General features: G+C 40.5%; 2 protein-coding genes across 2 annotated transcripts; both read left to right on the forward strand.

Moving 5' to 3' along the window:
- Positions 1-3,870: 3,870 nt before the first annotated feature.
- Positions 3,871-10,069, forward strand: slc25a25a (solute carrier family 25 member 25a). The gene is made up of 10 exons (XM_040003428.1): positions 3,871-4,113; positions 5,634-5,760; positions 5,902-5,989; positions 6,107-6,218; positions 7,350-7,508; positions 8,066-8,218; positions 8,314-8,421; positions 8,521-8,688; positions 8,791-8,941; positions 9,072-10,069. The coding sequence occupies exons 1-10, from the start codon at positions 3,952-3,954 to the stop codon at positions 9,257-9,259; spliced, it is 1,416 nt and encodes a 471-aa protein (XP_039859362.1). The 5' UTR covers positions 3,871-3,951; the 3' UTR covers positions 9,260-10,069.
- Positions 10,070-12,374: 2,305 nt separating this feature from the next.
- On the forward strand, positions 12,375-20,435 carry zdhhc12a (zinc finger DHHC-type palmitoyltransferase 12a). Its single transcript, XM_040003430.1, has 5 exons — positions 12,375-12,861; positions 13,885-14,018; positions 14,531-14,620; positions 16,273-16,439; positions 18,066-20,435. Exons 1-5 carry the CDS (start codon positions 12,765-12,767, stop codon positions 18,379-18,381), a joined length of 804 nt encoding a protein of 267 aa, XP_039859364.1. The 5' UTR covers positions 12,375-12,764; the 3' UTR covers positions 18,382-20,435.
- The last annotated feature ends 47 nt before the right edge of the window (positions 20,436-20,482 follow it).

The following is a 20,482-nucleotide window of genomic DNA, read 5'->3' on the forward strand; positions in this document are numbered from 1 at the left end:
ACCACCATTGCTGTTGTTACTGCTGTTTATTATTTTTTCATACAGGCATAGCCATCATTGTTGATACCCTCACAGTTACCCTGTGGGGTCTGAGAAATAACCCCAACCCTATGGAATCATAAAATGTGACTTCTGGCTTTCAAATATTGTTCTTCCAAATCTTGGCAATGACAGGACAAAAATTATATATATTTAAGCATCTGTTGTCTCCAAATATGGAGTTAAGGGTTGTTTCTCCTCATTCATTTTGCAATCGGGACTATGGGTAATTGTCCCTACAACTTTTCCAGTTAATTTATAAGCTCTTTTTTTTTTTTTTACTTATAATTAAGGCTGTAGCAACATGAACAAGACGACTGCCATACAGCATCCTCTGTGTAGAGACATTTGCTTTCATTTTAAAACATATGTATATATGTTGCTGCTTCAACTTAAGTGGATTAAGCCAGATGAGTTTAATATCACATGTCAAAATAAAACTAACTTCTAATTCTAATTAAGTTAAAAGTGGTTGTTGCGGTTTCAGTCCAGCAAATTGTATAATGAATAAACTCCTTATATGTCACTAGGAAACTAAGAGTACTTGTACACAAGGTTTTTAATTGACTTCCTGTGTCTCATGCAGCACACAGACACTGGTTTTATTAATATTTGATCAAAAACTGAACAAGAACATTGCCTAATGGCAATCGTAATACTTTGTTTACACGGTTCACTGCCACACAAAGACTGGAGACCATGTCACGCATCCACAAGAATCAAAGTCTAAACACAGCTAATGTATCAGAGATCACACCATCATTAAATTAAAGGTTCAAAGTTGAACATTAACAGTCCCATGAGTCTGTACTTTTGCTAGAGCACCATTGGAATTTTCAATTCCCTCACTACTGCCCTAAAAAAAAGACGTTGAACTGAAACAATGTAATTCAAATAAATATAAAGGATCTTTTTATTGTCTTTATCAAGCTGAAAAAAGCATGTGGGGGCGCTGGAGCTTAGCGTTGCTTGAAAAGTCAGGAGAGTCTTCTTAAGCGATGTTGTGATACATGCCCTGGTACCTTTGGTGTGTCACAGATTCAAACCAAAAAAAGTGGAGAGAAAAAAAGTTTATTTACTCTGCAAAGATCTTCTGAGGTGGCCTGGACAAAATGTGTGATATCTCTTGGTAGGGAGTATTCTAGGCTTCTCTTGTATCACACTGACACAGAGGAGAAAGTACAGAAATGCCAAGCAGGGTAAAGTTAAAGGCTGCGGGAACATCTCTGGGCAGCTTGACGTTCCTGTGACTACCCGCTGCTAATATTAGATGTTTAAGGCTCGTGCAGCTGCAGCCATCCTCTCTGGACGTAGGTGCAATTTCCTCATAAGCATTCATAACCTAAACTGGTTGTGCATAATTGTTTCATTTGTTAATTTGTGCGTGATTTTTCCGTGTAAGACAGAGTTCTGGCGGAGTAGAAGCAAAGACTGGGACTGTTTAACGTCTTATCCTTAATTTAGCCGTGTTGCCATCAATACAAACTTTGATTTCTGTCTCATAATGTAAATACTGTGTAGAAGTACTTTAGCCTTTTAAAGGAAAATTTAGGCCATTCATGTTGTGATGTTTTTCTGAGTTTCATATAAAATTATTTATATGAACAACTATTGTTGTACAAAATGCTTTTAACTTAAAATTAACCTTGCTTCTTTTCTTTGGTACACTCATTAGGTTAAGAGACTCAACCTCTGAGTGCTGCACACATTTAAAGTAAACAACTATACGTAACTTGGCAGTCTTCATATGCTCTATAAAATACACTGTCTCAGATAGAAGGATGCTGATTTTTAAGCTGGGAGTTTAATTTCAGTATGTTGTATAGCAACAGCAGGACACTATACAGCATTGTAGAAAAAGTCCCAATAATCAGACAATGTCCTATTAGCAAGCACTTGAAGACAGTGGGAACCCCAACGGAACCAGACTTTTGCGGACAAATACCCCCACGCCCCCACCCCCAGTTAGTGCGGACAAACAAATACAACTGGCCAAAGACACAAGAAAATACTATGTACACTATTTATAGCAACATATTTGCCTGCAGAGTCATTCCAAATCCCAGCCAGAAGTATTATAAGAGAAAGACTTTAGTAAACACTCACGTAGGCAGAGGTCAAACTTAACCCGGCTTAAAATACAGTGGAAAGCTGTCTCCATCAAAACTGAGACCTTTCCACTGCCTGACAGTTTAGACACATGCAGAGGAGTGTGTCAGTGTGTGTGTGTGTGTGTGTGTGTGTGTGTGTGTGTGTGTGTGTGTGTGTGTGTGTGTGTGTGTGTGTGTGTGTGTGTTTGTTGAAATTCAGAATCAGCTGACTGCCTCATCCTCAAGGGCTCAGCAGGTCACTCTTGGCTTTACTTCAGCTCCTTTTTTGGCTTTTGGCGCTCGTCCTTGTTGTGATTCATTTTGTCCAGCCTTCATGGGCCAGCAGCTTGCCTGCCTCAGAGGACAACCCCCCCAAAAGAAAACCCAACCACAAGCCAAACAAAGTGATGCAATACTTTTTGCAGGGAACATTTTCTGGGGGGATGAGTTGCAGACACAGGGTTTCAATAGTGGAGAGATACTCAGACTCTCCAGTAAAGTAAAAGTACCAATAAAGTTTAGTTAATATGCAGCAATCTCTAAAAAGCTTTCTACCTTTGGAGTTGCTGGAGATACAGCCAATTTACTTTGTGTATGGAGTTTAATCCATTCGTTTGCAGCCTATAGAAGTCAGGCCTCCTGCAAAGGGTATATAAGATAAGTCTGGGGGGTCATGATGAGACCATTGTATGTGAATGAAAGAAGCAAAACAAAGCTGTGGCCTCCTCAGTGGAGCTGTAAACAGGTAATCAGCATCTGTGATAAGGAGCAAAAACAAGTGTTTTTGTCCTGTCATGGTTTTTTCGTGTGGGCTGGAAACCCCTGACAAACATTTTAATTGAGCTACATAAAGTACCAGTGCTAAAAACATAGCTAAAACTGTAATATATATGCAATGCAGTACAGTAAAAAAGTTTCCCCATTGTTGTAGTTATGTTTATGTATCGTAGCACAGAATGGAAATACTCAGGTCACATAGTTAATGGACCACTTACACAAGAAATCTGTCAAATACAATAGAAGAAAATGTGGCAAAAACTACCATACTGTGCATGTGATTGAAACAAAATGTAAATTTGAATACTCTTGACAATACATATCTAATCTATTCAGCGTACAATAAAATGTAATAAATATTCTCCTTAAAATTATTAAACTACCTACCTTGAATTCTTCTTTATCATTCATTCTTCATATTTTTTTTAAATAATTTTTAAAATATTCTGTACAAATAAAGAGATACTTTTCTTCTTATTATAATAATTTAATATTCTATTTGTGGATTTTCTGTTGTTATTATTATATTTTCAATCAATAACAGATTTATTTATGTTTTTGTTAATTATTATATTGAATTAAAATCTATTAAGTGGTCATATAATAATTAGTTGCTTCAAATTTTATTTTATTTTATGTAGACGTTCTGCGGAGCTCCTTGCACATAGGCCGTAATGTAAACCCCGTGGCCGCCAGTTTCCAATGGAAGGAAAAACAGGATTGGTTAATATTTCAAATTGCAGACTAAACCTACCACAGGATTGGTCAATTTCCTTCGCTCACTCGCACACAAAAAAAAGAAAGGAAAAGGCGGGACCGAGTCGAGCCCATCAATGGGCGGCCTCAGTTATTCGTCCGTAGTAAAAATGACGTTTTGTCTTCATTGACGAGGGACGGACCAATTACGTAGCTATTCTGGAAGAGGCGTGGACTTCTGACATTCTTTAGTAGCCGGTCCTTCCTTACCGGCATTCAGTATTGTCCCCGACAGGGCAGACGCAACGTTGTGATATTTATTTATTTATTGAGTTTTAATTTACCAAAGATGCTCGGCCTGTGCCTTTACGTCCCCGTGTCTAACTCGGACCCGATTGAAGTGGAATATTTCGAGTCTAACGGACTTCCATCTGAGTTGAAGTCTCTTTTTAACAAACTCAGCGTGTTCCTGCCGTCCCAAGAGTTTTCAGCCTACCAACGATGGCGAAAGGTAGGAAATAAATAAGTTAACTAACACAGTCAGAATAACCTAGTTCGTAACATTGATTAGTCTGAGCGCCACAAATCCGTTCACTCCGGCGACCGGAAAGATTAGCGCGCAGTAGTAAAAGCCTTACGACTAGGCCGCAAAAAAGACCGGTTTCGAGAAAATTCACGAGAAGATTCCGGGCATTTTTGCTGCAACTTTAACGTAACATCTGTATTTAACCTAAATGACATTGAAAAGTAATCAATATTTGTTGATTTAAGCCTGTTACTGAAAACTTTAAAACTTAACCGAGCCGGTTCGGGCTGAAAAAGACTGCCATTCAGCTTACATGGGGAAAATCCACCCTAAAAAGGAATTCCGGCCATGCGCTTACACTGAAAGAGGGCAGCTGGAAGCCGGTATCATTCGCTATATGTAACTGAGAAAAAGTAAATCGTGTGCATAAGTACAAAAGTTGTTTAATTAGCTGTTCCCGTTTCTATGTCATGCGTTTCTCCCTGATGTCTTTGAGGTCTTTTACTACTCTGAAACTGAGGGTTTTTGGGGCAGGCAGATCCTATATCCTATATAATAACAATGTGATTGTTTTAAATGCATCTGTCAACACAAATTAAATTATTGGGAAGAAAAGGTTTAGAAACCACTCTTAAAAAAAATCTGTCATTATTTCAAGTTTTAAAAGGTGCCCAGTGTCTTATCCAGTACATTTTATCTATGGGCCTTTTTGGGGGGTTAAGAGGCTGGGGCTCATTAGGATTTGCTCATAATTGTGTTTTTAAACGTGTTTTAATCAAGGTTATGCAAAGGCTTAAAGTCTGCAGCAGTTTCTTTGGCATCTCAGGCTTCATGAACTGGCACAAAATGGCCCTTTTAGCTGTGCTTTAAGTCACTCTGATGCACTCCTGTAGGGTGCAAGCTGTAAATATCTGCAGATGGGGTATCGGGTTCAGTCATATGCCTACAGGCGGTCTGGGCAGCAGGTCAGGCGGTATCAGTCAATGATAGCAGTATATCCCGGTCTTATTTTAGCCCTGCAGGTTTCAACCTAGACATGGATTAAAGCAGTTGGCTGGGTCAGCCTGCGGTTGGCTGGGTCAGCCTGCAGTTGAGGGTGAAGATGGACAAGGGTGTTATTACCTAATACCCTAATAGGCCCAGGAGAAATGGATGTCATTTAAGAAAGCCAAGAGGCTTGTGGCCTGGCAAATGGTCATAGCTGCCCTTTGGGTAATAAAAATCAAGCTGAGGGGACACCTTTAATGCGCCAGTGGGTCTCCAGGGCTGGTTTATGGTCACTTGGCTAATCATTTGGGAGGGATCAGTTACAGGGTACATTTCAAACTTGCTGTACTTCTTTCATAAGACATTGTTAAACTCTCAGGGGAGATGACTACTGCATACCATTGCTAAATGTCACCACCTACTCCTCCATGAAGCTGACTCACTGGATTGTTACCAGTAAATCAGATTATTCAAATTCTGCCGTCTTGTCTGACTCTGGTTTTATTTCTTCTTCACAGAAAACATTAAAAAGGGAAGAAAACAACTCGGACGGACAGCTGGACTTTGAGGAGTTTGTTCACTATCTACAAGACTACGAGAAAGACCTGAAGCTTGTGGTGAAGAGTCTCGACAGGAAGAATGCAGGTATGTGGCAGGAGATGGGGTCATGCTTTTTGTTTCACACGAAACTCCTCGAGTGGTTTCGAATTTCACTTTGTGTCATTTCCGCAGCTTTAAGTGTGAAGGACGCATTTTCTCACAGCGTGTCTTTGCTTCCTTTTAAAGGCCGCGTTGACCCTAAAGAGTTCATGCAGTCGCTCCGTGACCTTGGTGTGCATATTTCTCTGCAACATGCGGAGAAAGTCCTTAAGAGGTAAAAAAAAAAATGTATATATTTCTTTCATCTTTGGGATTTTAGATTTAGAATTGTTTCCTTAAAGAAAAAAAAAAAAAAAAGTCTCATCATTTTATACATTTATTTATTTTAAAGCATGGATAAGAACGGCATGATAACAATCAGCAGTAAAGACTGGAGCAAGTATGCCATGGTGGAGAAGACGGAGAACATTCCTGAGATAATCCTTTACTGGAAACACTCCACGGTTAGTACTTCACACTGAAACCAAAAGTTTTGCCCAAAAAAGGGAACAAATCTGCTGCTTTGACCTTCAGAGCCTAAAACTAGAGACAAATCATTAATGTGCCAAAATTAACTTTATGAAAGAGAAGTAGAAAATTCTGCTCTTGCATAACCTTTCACATGTCCTACTTTTAGCTATTCTTGGTTGATAACTTTATCATCATATGCGATAACAATAACATGGCAAAGGCAAAAGTTCTTACACCCTCTTGTTGAGTGGGTCAATTAAAGAGCAAATTCCCAGAAAGGCCATGAGCACAAACCATGCGTCAGCAATTAAGCTCTTAGGCCATGAAAGGAATTGGGCTCTTTCCTGCAGGATTATGTTGGAAGGATTTGTCTCGGTGCTGTTATGTAAAGGAGAGCAGCAGCAGCGGTCAGAGCAGGTGCAGACTGGAGATGTAATATAGCACAGCTCCCGGAGGAACACATTCTGATCTCAGGGGCAGAACAAGTTATTTTAGAGCTAATGAGACCAGCAGACTCGCCTGGCGGCACAAGCCGGCCTCAAGCTGAGCAGAGATGTAAAGTGCTGGATCATTTCAGACTGCAGAAAGTCAGGTCAGATGTCAACCTGCACAGTTTTATCTCCATAAGAGTCCCCGAGAGAGAATAGGAAGGAAAAATGCTTGAGGTTTGTTTTGTTGTTTCTTTTAAAGGGGGGAAAGCTAGAGGTTTTAAACAGATCCCTGACCTATATTCTCAACATGTCTTCCTTTGAAAACAATCCCCGTGTTCTGACCTTTGCTGTGCTGGTGGGGGGATGCTTACACATTTAACCTGCAGTCACACATGAGCTCACCATCATGTGGCCCACATGAGAGAAATGTTCAGATGTTAACACAAAGGATTTTTACCACATGTTGGTTAAGAATAGAAGCTTGACACAAAATGGGTCCTGTTCCAAAATGTTTAAGAGTGGTCCATGTGAAACTAACCTCCACTCTGTCCTTTGTAATCTATTCATGTATGTTTCCATAATGAGAAGGGCACGGGGAGTAATTTCTGTTAGTTGCCAAAACAAAATGACTAAAACCTCTACCAGGGGTTTTTTGCTCTCTATATCTGACCATTCTTGTCATCTTCTGATCAGATATTCGATGTTGGAGAGAATCTCATGGTCCCTGATGACTTCACCATTGAGGAGAAGCAGACTGGGATGTGGTGGAGACATCTGGTCGCAGGTGGAGGAGCAGGAGCGGTTTCGAGGACCTGCACTGCCCCCCTGGATCGACTCAAAGTCACGATGCAGGTAAGATCGACTTGGACCTCTTAAAAAAAACTTTAAGCAGCTGTTGATCAAGTGCAGGCACATGATGGGCCTGTGAAGAGGAAGTTGTGGAAATTTCTCCGCTTGTGGGTCTTATGACTAAAGCTGTCGGGCATTTAAAGTGTCCGCTGATGCATGAAATGTTAAACGTTACTGAGATTTTAGCTCTGAGTATTTGTGGCCATTATGGTTTGAAATTGCTCAAGCGCCCGTTACCTAACGCTCACAAGCAAGTTAACGTTTAACAGTGTGTAACGGCAAGGGGCCAGAGTCCAGGCAATGACCAATGACTGCTCTCAAACCGCTGTCACACCCTTGGCTTCATAGTACTCGCTGTCATCAAAGCTCAAACTACCCATACTCGAAATGTTTGTCATCATCCCCATGGTGTGCGTCAGGAGACTTTGTCCTATTGATTAGATATTCACCCAGTTGGCTTAGATTTGGTTAAAAACATGATGACCCACATGGCACCATGCCCAAATCATCCCATAATTAATGTAGTAGTTTAATCAAATACAATATTCTTCCTCCCCCAGGTTTACGGATCCCGAACCAACAACATGTGCATCATGAGCGGACTCATGCAGATGATCAAAGAAGGTGGTACGAGGTCCTTGTGGCGAGGAAATGGCGTGAATATCCTCAAAATTGCCCCCGAGTCGGCCCTCAAGTTCATGGCTTACGAGCAGGTATGATGGGTTTATCAAGGGACGGGTTTAATGGACGAGGCACAGTGTTCTTGATGTCATTTGCTAATCTGTTCTTTCTCAACTTGCGTCTCCAGATTAAGCGTTTAATCGGCAGTGATAAGGAAGCTCTGAGCATCCTGGAGCGGTTTGTTGCAGGATCTTTGGCAGGAGTGATTGCCCAGAGCACAATCTACCCCATGGAGGTGATTATCTCTTTAATTAGATCTATCCTGTAGCGTTGTGATGCCTCTGTCGCAACTGTACAGTCAAAGCTGACGTTATCTGTACTGAATCTGTTCCAGGTGCTTAAAACCCGTCTCGCTCTGAGGAAGACCGGCCAGTATGCTGGTATCACTGACTGCGCCAAGCAGCTCTTCAGAAGAGAAGGCCTCGGCGCGTTTTACAAAGGATACGTCCCCAACATGCTGGGCATCGTGCCCTATGCGGGCATTGACCTCGCAGTGTACGAGGTGAGCAGTCACAAGCATACATTGTTTAGAAATCCCCAGAACTCCTACAAAATAAAATTCAAACTGAGACTGTAGATTGACCTTTTTGTTTTCTCTCCATAGACTCTAAAAAACACCTACCTCCAGCAGTACGGCACCAACAGCACAGACCCCGGTGTATTCGTCCTGCTGGCCTGCGGCACAGTGTCCAGTACCTGCGGTCAGCTCGCCAGTTACCCCCTGGCTCTGGTCCGAACCCGCATGCAAGCACAAGGTGAGGCCTCAATACTGACCTGTTACTCCATCAGTAGCAGACGGTTTTATACATTTAGTAACTTAAAAATAACTGGATGGTAACTGTATTTGAACACAAGTCTAAGCTTGTCCATTTTTAACCCTTTCAGCTGCAGTAGATGGCGGCCAACAGCAGGTGACCATGTCCAGCCTCTTCAGGCAGATCCTGCAGAACGAGGGGCCCACTGGGCTTTACAGAGGCCTGGCCCCCAACTTCCTTAAAGTCATCCCTGCCGTCAGCATCAGCTATGTTGTGTATGAGCACCTGAAGACACAGCTGGGAGTGACCTCAAGATAAGGCTCCCTAGTCCCCCACCCCTCACCCTCCCAAGGCTCATGCTAGGAATCCCCCCGGGGGCTTTCAGGCCCCTCCAGAGGTTCGCGGAGCCATTTCATTCTGTGAATGTCAGCTGACGAAAGACTAGAAAGGACACGGCGAGGTGGAGGTTATGGACTCTGTGAGCTCAGGATGTCGTGACTGCTGCTATTACCTTTAAAGAGAAGCTGAACGGTGACTGTATGAGAAGCAAGGACCAAATATTTTTGCTCTTCTCTTGAGTGGATCTTGGTGGATAAAGCATTAAAATGCACGGAGTGAAATGATTATGTCCCAGACGGGAAGATTTTTGCACACAGTTTGAATTTCTCTCCACCCCTGAATGAATGACTGAGTGACTGACTGACCGGAGTATTTATTACCACCCGTTCTGTATTTATTGTTTTATTTAGAAAGGGAAGTAAATCTTGAGCCAAAATGTGCAACTACATAAATCAGCCTTAATGTTGATAACTACGTGTAGTTGTCTGAAATGGTGAAAACGGGGCGGGAAAAGAAACTTTGCTGATGCAATGAGATCGTTGATGTGTTTAGTCGCCCTAATTCTTGTTTAATTGAATGTTACTTAATGTTCACCTCAGGTTAAAGGGCTGCTTTTTTTTTTTTTTTTTTTTTTCTTCATTTTAAAGAAGAGCATGTGTATTTAGAAAGTGAAAAGACAGACGGCATAATGCACTTTAATTAAAGCTAGTAAGCCTCTAAATGACGTTGTCAATGCCGATTTAGTGTTTTAATGGACCATTTTCGATGCAAATAAATGGAAATTATAAATCTGTCTCATTTCTCTCTTTTTTTTTTTTTTTGTTGCGCTGAAATTCACACACTGAAGCTCAAAAAGGCTGGGGGGTACACTTCAGCTCCAAACAGCAAACTCCTCCAGACTGAGAAGTTTGGTAATCTTACATATTTGTGGTGTTTGGAGGGTTTTCCTTATGCACATCGAGTGATCGTGCATGTGATGAAAACAGAAGTGGAACCTCAGCAGACAGGCTTCTTATTTTTTTTTTTTTTTTTTTTTTTTAAACTGCGCATGCCTGGGTGGTGCATCTGTAATATCCAAAAGTGGATCTTTTCATTGCTCCCAAAACAAGAATTGAGTGATTACGTGGTGTATAAATGCACACAATGGCTACGATCAGCAACATTTACAGAGTGAAGTGACCCTGAAGTGTCTGGCAGATGTGATAACTGCATGGCTCCAGACAACTAGTCCAAAATATTACCTCCTACCTCCCTTTTCCCAATCACTTTTCCTTGAACTCATTTGTCAGTTTTTCTTGGGAAGGTTTGTGAAAGTATCTGGAATCACAAGCTTTCCTTTCACAAACAGTTCAGTTATATAGGAAACATTGAAGCTCTTTTTCTTTTTAGAGATTTTAACTAGCTCTGATTGTGGCTACAGATTCTTCAGGGTCACTTCACACCTGGGAACCTTCCTGGAGGATTTGATGTTATGAGATTATTTCAGAAAAACTTCATGTTTTGAAGAGCTTTGTAATTCCTTTCTTTTATTCCTTTTATTTTCAGTGTCCAGGGTGCGAGGGGTCCTTGCTGATGATACTGGCTTTCTGTTGAAGTCTGCCAGTATAAATGTCTCTGAGGGGGATTAGTGAAGTGTCAGTTGCCCACTCTGCCGCCCTCACTGCCCACTACAGTTTTCTCTTGTCCTCCACAGTACAGCAGTAGGTCAGAAGGCTCTCGATGGTGGAGCGGTATAAGTTAATTAGCAGTTTTTGTGGTAACTGGGCCTGTCGCAAGTTCCTCAGAAAGTATAATGTAATTATGTGCAGTGTTGTGCAAAAGTCTTGAGCCACTTCTAATTTCTTTATATTTTAAGTGGTGTGTTTCTATCCAGGCATGCTTTTACTGCACTGCTCATTGTCATGGTGAAAATCTGATGCTTTTCCCACCCAGTTTCACATCTCAAACTTCACAGTTTCAAATGAAGCTCAGAACCATGACAGAGGCTGTAGACACTTACATACTGACGACTCAAACCAACCATTTTAGATTTGGATTCATCACTTCATAAAACCTGTTCCCAATGATTTTCTTCTGCTTTTCTTGTGCACGAATGATTCATAGGTCAATATTCATGATTTCCCTGAATATGGTCAGTTACGAGTACTGGACTGTAAATGAGAGAAAAAGCAGGGCATTCAAAAAGCTTGGAAAACTATTGCTCAAGGGCACCTAAAAAGAATAGAAGAAAGTCTGGCTCCTTGGAAGTAAAACAAGAAGAAATGAAAAGACTTTCACACTGAACAGAGTAATACACACACCTGCATGGACTACACTCATTTGAATGTTTATACCAGTATTTATGTTATCTTGTAAGTGTTCTGGTCTGTATCAGGTTTTGTCCTGTTCTCTGTCCTATCATATGTTTCAAAAACAAAAAGAAAGAAAAAAGAAAAGAAGGATTGGCACCCTGTGCACACTGGAACAAAATTAAAAGACTGTATTTTATTTTCTTATCCTGCATGTGACAAATTATTATTGTTTGCAAACAAAAACACTTGGAAGCTGCAAATCTTAAGTTAAAATCTTGAAAAGAGACATTGTGTCATACTGAATACTTTCGGTTTTGATTACTTAACATAGGACATTTTTCTTTAACCTTGTGGCATTTTTATTTTTAAGTATAGCACCTACTTACATCCACCACTGGGAAACCCCCCCCGATAATTATATTATTAATATTGATATAAATTTGTTGACTTGATCATTTAATGGCGCTCTCAGCAAGATGATTTGTGGCTTACATAACATTTTGATTATATGTCAGATTGTTGGCACATTAACCCTGTGACAGTAACGTTTCTTGACACTTCCTGTGCAGTTTCCGATAATCAGCTGCTTCCCAGAAGCTTCAGACAGTTTCTAGAAGCTTCTCGGTGGCAGCCAAAGATAAAGAGCAGGCTAAACTCTCTGCGCTCACTTAATTACAGAAATGGATTAGCCATTACCCGCAAAACTACCTGTGAGTTAATGAAACAGATGCTCGTGTCAACCTTTTTTACACACACAAAAAGGGAGAAAAAAGTGACGTCACTGTTTTCTAAGAATTTTTATTGATGGGAAAAAACGATTTTTAAACTCGAAATTAATCTTTTTAAAATAAACGGTGCTTTAATGTAACATTAGCCGACGTATTTTACTATTGCGAAAACCTTTTGCGCATGGTCAGTTCGAACGGTTTGACCTATACAGGCCGCCGTAGGGAAACAAGGAAGTAGACTGAATGAACAACATAAAAACAGAAGTCGGTTGTTTTATTTTTGATTGAATGCGTATTTACGCCTGTAATCGACTCCAGATTATTTTCTACATTTCTACATTTGCTTTGTAGTATATTTTAAAGCTTCTCGGTCTTTATTTAATATATATGTGTTTATTTCGGTAATGCTAACCTTCTTAGCTGGCTCGTTAGCAGCGGTGACAGGTGACAGGTGCTGTTATTAATATGGTGCAGAACGTGTTTCGGAGCGGGTTTCTGGTCCGGGTCGCTCACACACTGCTCACCTGGATCATAACCGTCATTCTGTTCCTGCACAACACTAGTAAGTCACTCAGACTGCAACCAGCTAGCTTTTAGCCTTTAGCAACAGGATGGAGCTGAATGGTAGTTGGGCTCCAATTATAAGGATTTTTATTTTACTTGAGCATTTTCGAGTATCTTTATTATTTATATTACCTACATTTATTAAGGGAAATTATGTAGTTGTTACCACCTGACATGTATCTGTCAGTTGCTGTTACAAGTTACTCGACAAATTAGAATATTTTTATTTAAAAACATAAGAAATGAGCCTAAATAAAAATAGATACATAAACCTCCAATAAATATATATATTTTTTGGGTTAAAAATGGTCATATCATAATTAAATATTTTTAAATTAAATATTTCAATGCAACGCCTTTCCAGACTGAATAATTTGTCATATATATTCAAATAATAAATTTTTAAATAAAAATAAATAAATAAAATCCAATATCTGATGTACAGTGGCCTTAATATACTTATATGAACCCATATAATAATGTTTTTTTTTTAAGTTGTATACAAGTAGAGTTATAATGAAGAAAAAAGTAATTTCCCATTTGTTTTAACAACTTGTGACTTTACAGTCTCAACCAAATATGAAGATTTTTTTGTTTGTTTTGTTTTGTTTTTTTGTTTCTTGTACATTTTCAATATCAAGATTAAAATAAAGTATATTATCCCTGAGGGGTCGTGTGCTTTGTAGTCAGCAGCATAGATAACACATACACCCTGAAACCCCAACAAATCACATAATTAAAAATTAATAGTGGTAGGAACAAGTGAGAATTGAAATCCGTTTGTTCTGCAACAAGTCAAAGAATACCTCCGCTCTGAAGGCAACAGCTGATACTATGAAAACAGTGGATGTATGCTATGACCCAAAGTCCTTTCCGCTGTTAGGGTTGCCCTCTCTCTACACAGGAGGGCAAGATTATTTAGCTGCCACATTTCTACATAAATCTTGGAGAATATCTTACTTTTTGTTAGCTCTTACATGTGTGTGTGTGTGTGTGTGTGTGTGTGTGTGTGTGTGTGTAGGCTTGCGGAGATGTGAGGAGCAGGGAGCGCTGCTGCTGCCGGCTCTCTTCTTCTTGCTGGTCGTTCTGTCAGTGCTGTTGTACTTTGCCGTTTCCCTGATGGACCCCGGCTTTGTGCTCAATGACACTGTCAAGGTGAGTTTAATTAAAAAGACTTGGATTACAAATTCAAAGTAGATCCTAATTTGAGGGCTGGCTGTGGCTCAGCAGGCAGGCAGGCAGAAGGTTCAATCCCTGGCTGCTCCAGTCTGTGTGCCAAAGTATCCTTGGACAAGATACTGGACCCTGAGTTTCTCCTGATGCGTTTATCAGAGTCAGTGAGAACATTAGATAGAATGGATGAATGAGACATGTTGTGTAAAGCTCTTTGAATGCTCAAATAGAGTTGAAAAGCACTATATAAGAAGCAGTTAATTTACCTTCTTTAAGGATTAAAACACTTTGTGAAAGGTTGGTTTCATAATGTTTTGTAATAGTGGTGACCACTAACTGCCTTTTCTCTGCTGCGGAGAGGTCAGCAGTGATGTGATGTTTTCTTATCAGCAAATGGACTAAAACCTGTACTAACCTGTGATTAATGCTGAAAGGTTGCAGTGTTTCTGTGTGCGTGTGAACACTTGTGACTGACGTCTGTTTGTGTTACACAGGGCGCTCAGAGTCCGAATGAAGAAATGGAGGCGATGATCCCTCAGTCATCGACCCCTCGTTTGAGGCGCTGTGGATACTGCCTGCTGCAGGTAACCAGCTGCTGCCAGCTGCTGCCAGCTGCCAAATTCCAGTGCTCACCAAGTTTGACGTGACCGCATTTCCAACTCATCAAATTCTGTGTGTTGGGTTTAAATGGTGTCTTTCTGCATCATATGTCAGGAGAAGCAGCTGATATTAAAATGGTGCCAAAGACACAAACATCCTCCTCCTGAAAGAAACTTGGCTTTCAAAATAGTGTGAATTTGAGGCTACATCCACACGTACACGAGGATTTCTTAAAAACTGGAATTTTCCTCTTTTGTTTATAAGACCCCGTCAACAGCAACACTGTTTTGCATCACAAGTCACAAGAAAAAACTCAAAAACAAAACGAGGCCATGAACTGTCAAAAGTGCCACAGCAACAGGTGGTAACATAACTCTAACCATACAGGAATGTTGACCAATCAGAAGCCTAGGTGTATCACTAACAAACAACAAGACAACACACAGTCTCATCTCACAAAAAAGGTGACACTGCAAAACAAAGTCTTAATTTTTCCCTGAGACAAAAAGCTATTGAAAAGCTCAGTTTTCAGCAGCCTAATACCACCACTTACATGACCTGTGTGTGTGGACAGGACCTCAGGTTGACTGTTGGTTGAACTGCGTGAAAGTATTTGATGGGACGATGGAAGCTACATGGTAGCTGAGCTTACTGGAAAGCGAAAAGTAAATAAAAAGAAGTATCTGTTGGAATAGAGGCCATTTCTGTGGCTTTGGCTCTGCTTTTAACACGCCTTTGTGCACCAGAAATCTGCCCAAGTATGAAACACGCCGAGGTCTTAAAATGTGAAATCGAATGGGTAATGTCACCGCAGCTTTGTCCAGCTTTTATTTGTTGGCACGCCTGTTAATCAAAGCGTCCACACCTCTGAGTTTAAGTTATATAAAAAAACAAATAAAAAACATTATCTAAAAAGGTTAAAACTGTTTTTTTCACCAGGCTATAAACATGTTCTGCTTTGAAGTTCAGACTTTGCACCTGCCAGTCAAGAAGAGCCACAGACTCACCTTTGTCATTGTTTAAAGATTTATGATGTCCAGTCATTTTCTTTGGTTAACAACCAAACTGTGTTTTTTAAATTTGCTACATTAAGTCTCACTTTATTTTTTCTTCTATAATTAAATAAGCCCTGCAAACTGGCTCACAGACACTGTCAGAGTTTGCAAAGACTCAGTTGTAGGCCAGCATTAACCAAATTCCCCCAGTGCATTGGTTCATTCAAGTATGGAAGCTTGTTTCCACCATGAAAGAGAAAAAAAAAGTTTTGCCAGACAAAGCTCAGTCAAAACCTTTTGTACTGTATTTTTTCAGTGGCAGAAAAATGTTCTCTGTGTTGATCTCAGCCACACCCATGTATCTTACCCCTATTTCCTTATCAGGGACTTTTACAGCCCAACAAATGTTCTTACGGCCCTGAGGCGTTGTCTGCGAGTCTGTTTGCAGCACTGATTTAATTGCAGAAAGAGCTGCAGATTGATTTTCTTTTAAATCAACTAATCAGTGCAGCTGTAGAAGGATTTAACTTTCTCTTTTGGTTGCATTACCCAAAAGAAACCATCTAAAAAATCTGGAGAGCGATCAACCTTTCCTAGTAACAGCACCTTTATTTTATTTTCTCTCCATGTGTGTCAAGCAGCAGCCAATGAGAGCGAAGCACTGCCACATGTGTAAACGCTGCGTCCATCGCTTCGACCATCACTGCCCGTGGATTGAGAACTGCGTGGGAGAGAGGAACCACCGCTGGTTCATCATCTACCTGCTGGTGCAGCTGCTCACCCTGCTGTCGGGCCTTCACGTCGCTCTGTACGTCTGCTAAATGCCTCCGCCCGTCTCCAGCCTCTAAGATAAATGTCCTTATCTGCTGGGAATATTTGTGGCCTCAGTTTGCCTTCCAGCAGTGACTCAGTGAAAACTTATCTTGTACTGAGTGTACTCTGCTCTGCCGCTTTATCTTTAGAAGGAATTGGGTAACTTGTGACTTTTGGAGAACATCACTGAACTGAGTGGTTAAATTGTGTAAGGATGATCTGTGACAGGTGGCTTAAGCACACTTATAAAGTTCAAGTCGTCTTCATTTTAAGGTTTCCAGTTAAAGGCACCGCTGTGGAGCAGAGGTTTATGTGCACACACAGAGGCAGAAGTAAGCTCTGTGGTAATTAAACTTTACTGAGTAATAATCTGAGATTATCAGCTGAGTAAAGCATAAAAGAAAACACTCGGGGTAATGTGGGCAAACCTTTCAACAATATTTCATGACATTTATTGAAACCAGTGTTGCCCTGGACACAGAAGAATGAATAAAAAAACATGTCAGTTTGTTAATTCATTCACTCTCAAAAATACATAACCGATATTTCGTGTTGCCCTGTGAAAAATGTAATATTTTAAATTACTCTATCAAGGTAATGTAATGTACTACATCCCGCTTAGTTTTATAGCAGATGTTTAAACATTGAGACATGCATGTATTCCCTCTGGCCTACAGCGATGTCCCCATCAACCAAAAAAGAAACCATTAGTGTTTTTGTCCTGTCAGGCAGCAGGCTTCTCATCAAAGATAAATCATAGACTGTATATAAGCGCTGGACATAACCCCTGTGACGTGACCAACGCTGTCATTTTTAAAGAGTCATTGTTTTTTTTTTTCTGTTACCACTGTGTTGCTGTTTTGCTGTGTGCTGGTCTCTGTGGCAACACTAAAAATTGAAGTTCGTCCAATATAGTAATGAGTAAATGGGATTTTTATTGAACTCACCAGTTAATCCAGGTGTGCTGTAGCAGCTAGTTCTCCATTGGGCCTCTGAACTGAACAGTTTGAGCGTTTTTATGCTTTTGATGGCTTTTTCGAGCATTTTTAATGGATTTGACTAAAAGTTTGTGCTTCAGTTTTGGTGGTTGCGCTTCTAGTATTTTGTTATTAACAGATGCATATGTGGCTGTGCTCTGCAACCGTCAAGAAGCTGATAACTTCTTCAACCTTGATTTCAGTTTCAAAATATGGCATCCAGAAGCAGTGGGTGACCTCACTATGGTTGCAGACTATCCATAGAAGGCAAGCAGTTTGTTTAAACTGAAGCAAGCCTCAAGTGGACTTTAGAGGAACTGCAGTTTTTTGCATTTCATCATTGTCTTCTGCTTTGTTTGTATATAAGATTAAAAAAAGAAGCATGCATTCTATACCTACTAGTCAGTATTCAGGGTGAGAACAGGCTTATGATGTTCAGTAGTTTGCTTATCAGCAAATTCTGTGACTGATGATGATTTTAATCTTGCTAAATTATGTTTAGTTTTCTTATAAACAACTTTTTATGGGACAAACCAGTGAATTAATCAAACTGAACTGACCCAGATTTTTTTCTTATGATGCACTTCTGTTATAGCCAAACAGATCTAAGTTTATTCCTGTTGTGTAATTTCCTTGTGTTTCAGGTCAGGCATTTCTCCTGCTCTTACGTGGGAGCAGTGGTTCAGGGTGAATGGCTTTCTGCTGGCAGCGTTGTGCATAGTCGGGATTTTCTCCGTGGTTGTGGTGGTGCTGCTAGGCTCCCACTTGTACCTGATTTCTATCAATTGCACCACCTGGGAGTTCATGTCCCGCCACAGGATCTCGTACCTGAAGACCTGCAAGGACGAGGAGAATCCATTCGACCGTGGCGTCCTCTGCAACCTGTGGGATTTCTTCTGCATCTGCAGGACGGTGATGTGGGAGAAGGTTTACCACAGAAACACGCTGAATCCAGTCTGACCCCACAGAGGCTGGAGTCAACTAATCTCTGACTGGTTTTGTATTTTCACAAAGATGAAAACAGGAGAATGAGAAAGTGTTTGTCTTTAATTGTTTTATCCAGATACAAAAATCAAAAGGAAACTTTTTGGACTGAAACAGCGGACCGTCTCAGGAGGATTGTAATCACTCTGGTGCTCCCAGCAGTTTCCTGTTCTTGGCTGGAAACTGACTTGTTTTCATGTAACAAATTAATCCAAACCTCAGAGGTATCTGTGCGCAGTGTTGCCTTAACACAATCCCTTTACCCGTATTTACAGTTAACATTGAAACACACGTTCAGTGTTGGTGTTTCACCGTGTGATGCGCAACAGCTGATGTCACGGGTTTGCATGTGGGGGTGTTTTTGACGTGTGTCACTGGCTCCGTTTGATTATTCCAGCTACACTTTGAGAAGCGGACGTAAATAAATAAAAGAACCTGATAGTCTGCTCGCAGTCGTAACTGTTGATAGTTTCACATCTCTTAATATGGAAAGGATAACTGGAGTTGGACCTTGTTTCAGTCTCAGCACCTCGTTAGTGCTGCCTGTGATTTTATGAACCAAAAGATGCACTTAGTGTTAACGGCACATTAAAGGGCTCATTTTTATTCTTGGATTCTAGACTAGCTTTCCATGATTCACGGCTCAAAATAATCTCTGGTACAGCCTCTCAGTTCGTTCTCTGTCTGAAACAAGCTGCTTTAGCTCCTCCCTCTTTAAACCAGCTGTCTTCTGTTTAGCTGTTATCTGCAAACAGAAGGTTTGAACACCCAGTGGGCGGGGCTTCTAAGCTAAAAGAGCATAGGCTGTGTATAGAAGTTGGATTTAGTTGATGTGATGTGACCACTGGTTTGCAAAGGCTCGTCTTAAACACTTTCCCCCATAAACAGGACATCTGAACACTTAATGAAGAGTTATTCTTCGTCTAGCTATCGTCTTTGCTTGTTGAAACCAGACACCAGTCACAAAGCAAACCACGCTGCATCATCATCATATATTAGGGATATACAAAGAACAGAAGAAAAGTTTGAATCTGAGCGTTAAGAGCAGTCTGAAATCTCAGCTTTTGGCTCTCAGTTATGTTTGACTCTTCAGTCAGAAAGAGGAAGAGAAGGAAAAGCAGATCCATGTTAAGTATTTTCTGAATGTCAAACTGAGCTCTCTTGCCTTGAAGTTAGGTGGTGTTTAAAATATCAGTGTACAAGTGGCACATAAGTTGTTTGGGTTTTTTTTAAAAAGTTGAATAAAAGACAAAAATAAGCACTAAATGTGATTGAAACACTCAGGTTTGGTCACTGCTCTCTGTAAAGCAGGGTTGTCAAATATAAGGCCCGGGGGCCAGAATTGGCTCGGCAAAGACTCCAATCTGGTCCATGTGTGAAATTTGTAACGCTGACAGAAGGGAGAAGTGTGACATCCCTGCTGTGAAGGTTTCTGTTGTTAAGTGATGAGAGTGGTGACCCCACATTATTTACACTAAATGCCTTTAAACCTGCTGATGTTTGGTACCTGCCTGTAAACTGATGTCAGTAAGTTCATTTTTTACCAAGTTTTAACTGTAATGTTCTGTTTGTATTTATTGACAACAAAGAGTACATTAAAACACAGATGATATGCATATCGTTATAGAGTACATCTGTACACACTGACATTCCCAGTCAGGATTCACGTACATACATAGAGTACATAAATACATACAGTACTGACACAGAAGTAACATGTAATATTCAGCAGCATAAACTTAAAGTGCTACAACAGTTAAACCACCTGACTGCCCTGCTATGGTTTCTGAAATTAGCTGACAGCAAGTGCAGCGTTCAGTGTCCTGCTCAGAGGTGGCCTTCAGAGCTGTTAAAGAGCAACATAACACCCTGAATACATCCCTTTATATGATCAAAATGGTGTGTGCTATGGTTAAATAACTGCAAAACAATATTTGAGAGAGGGAAAGCAGGCCCTCCAGTGCCAAGTTGATGCAGTGATGCAGATTTTTCTTTATTGGGGGCTTTAACTCCAGTTAAAAAAACAAAACTTGAACAGCACTGAGATGTGAAAGGTGGAAAGCTGCCTTTTTTAGAA

This window comes from Simochromis diagramma, unplaced genomic scaffold, assembly GCF_900408965.1.
Source record: "Simochromis diagramma unplaced genomic scaffold, fSimDia1.1 OVJJ01000583.1, whole genome shotgun sequence".
In the NCBI taxonomy this organism is placed as follows: Eukaryota; Metazoa; Chordata; class Actinopteri; order Cichliformes; family Cichlidae; genus Simochromis; species Simochromis diagramma.

Coding starts and splice junctions, on each gene's coding strand:
- slc25a25a (XM_040003428.1), top strand. CDS start 3,952: ATGCTCGGCCTGTGCCTTTACGTCCCCGTGTCTAACTCGGACCCGATT. Junction 4,114..5,633: donor CCTACCAACGATGGCGAAAG/GTAGGAAATAAA, acceptor TCTTCTTCACAG/AAAACATTAAAAAGGGAAGA. Junction 8,689..8,790: donor TTGACCTCGCAGTGTACGAG/GTGAGCAGTCAC, acceptor TTCTCTCCATAG/ACTCTAAAAAACACCTACCT.
- zdhhc12a (XM_040003430.1), top strand. CDS start 12,765: ATGGTGCAGAACGTGTTTCGGAGCGGGTTTCTGGTCCGGGTCGCTCAC. Junction 14,621..16,272: donor GTGGATACTGCCTGCTGCAG/GTAACCAGCTGC, acceptor TGTGTCAAGCAG/CAGCCAATGAGAGCGAAGCA. Junction 16,440..18,065: donor TCGGGCCTTCACGTCGCTCT/GTACGTCTGCTA, acceptor CTTGTGTTTCAG/GTCAGGCATTTCTCCTGCTC.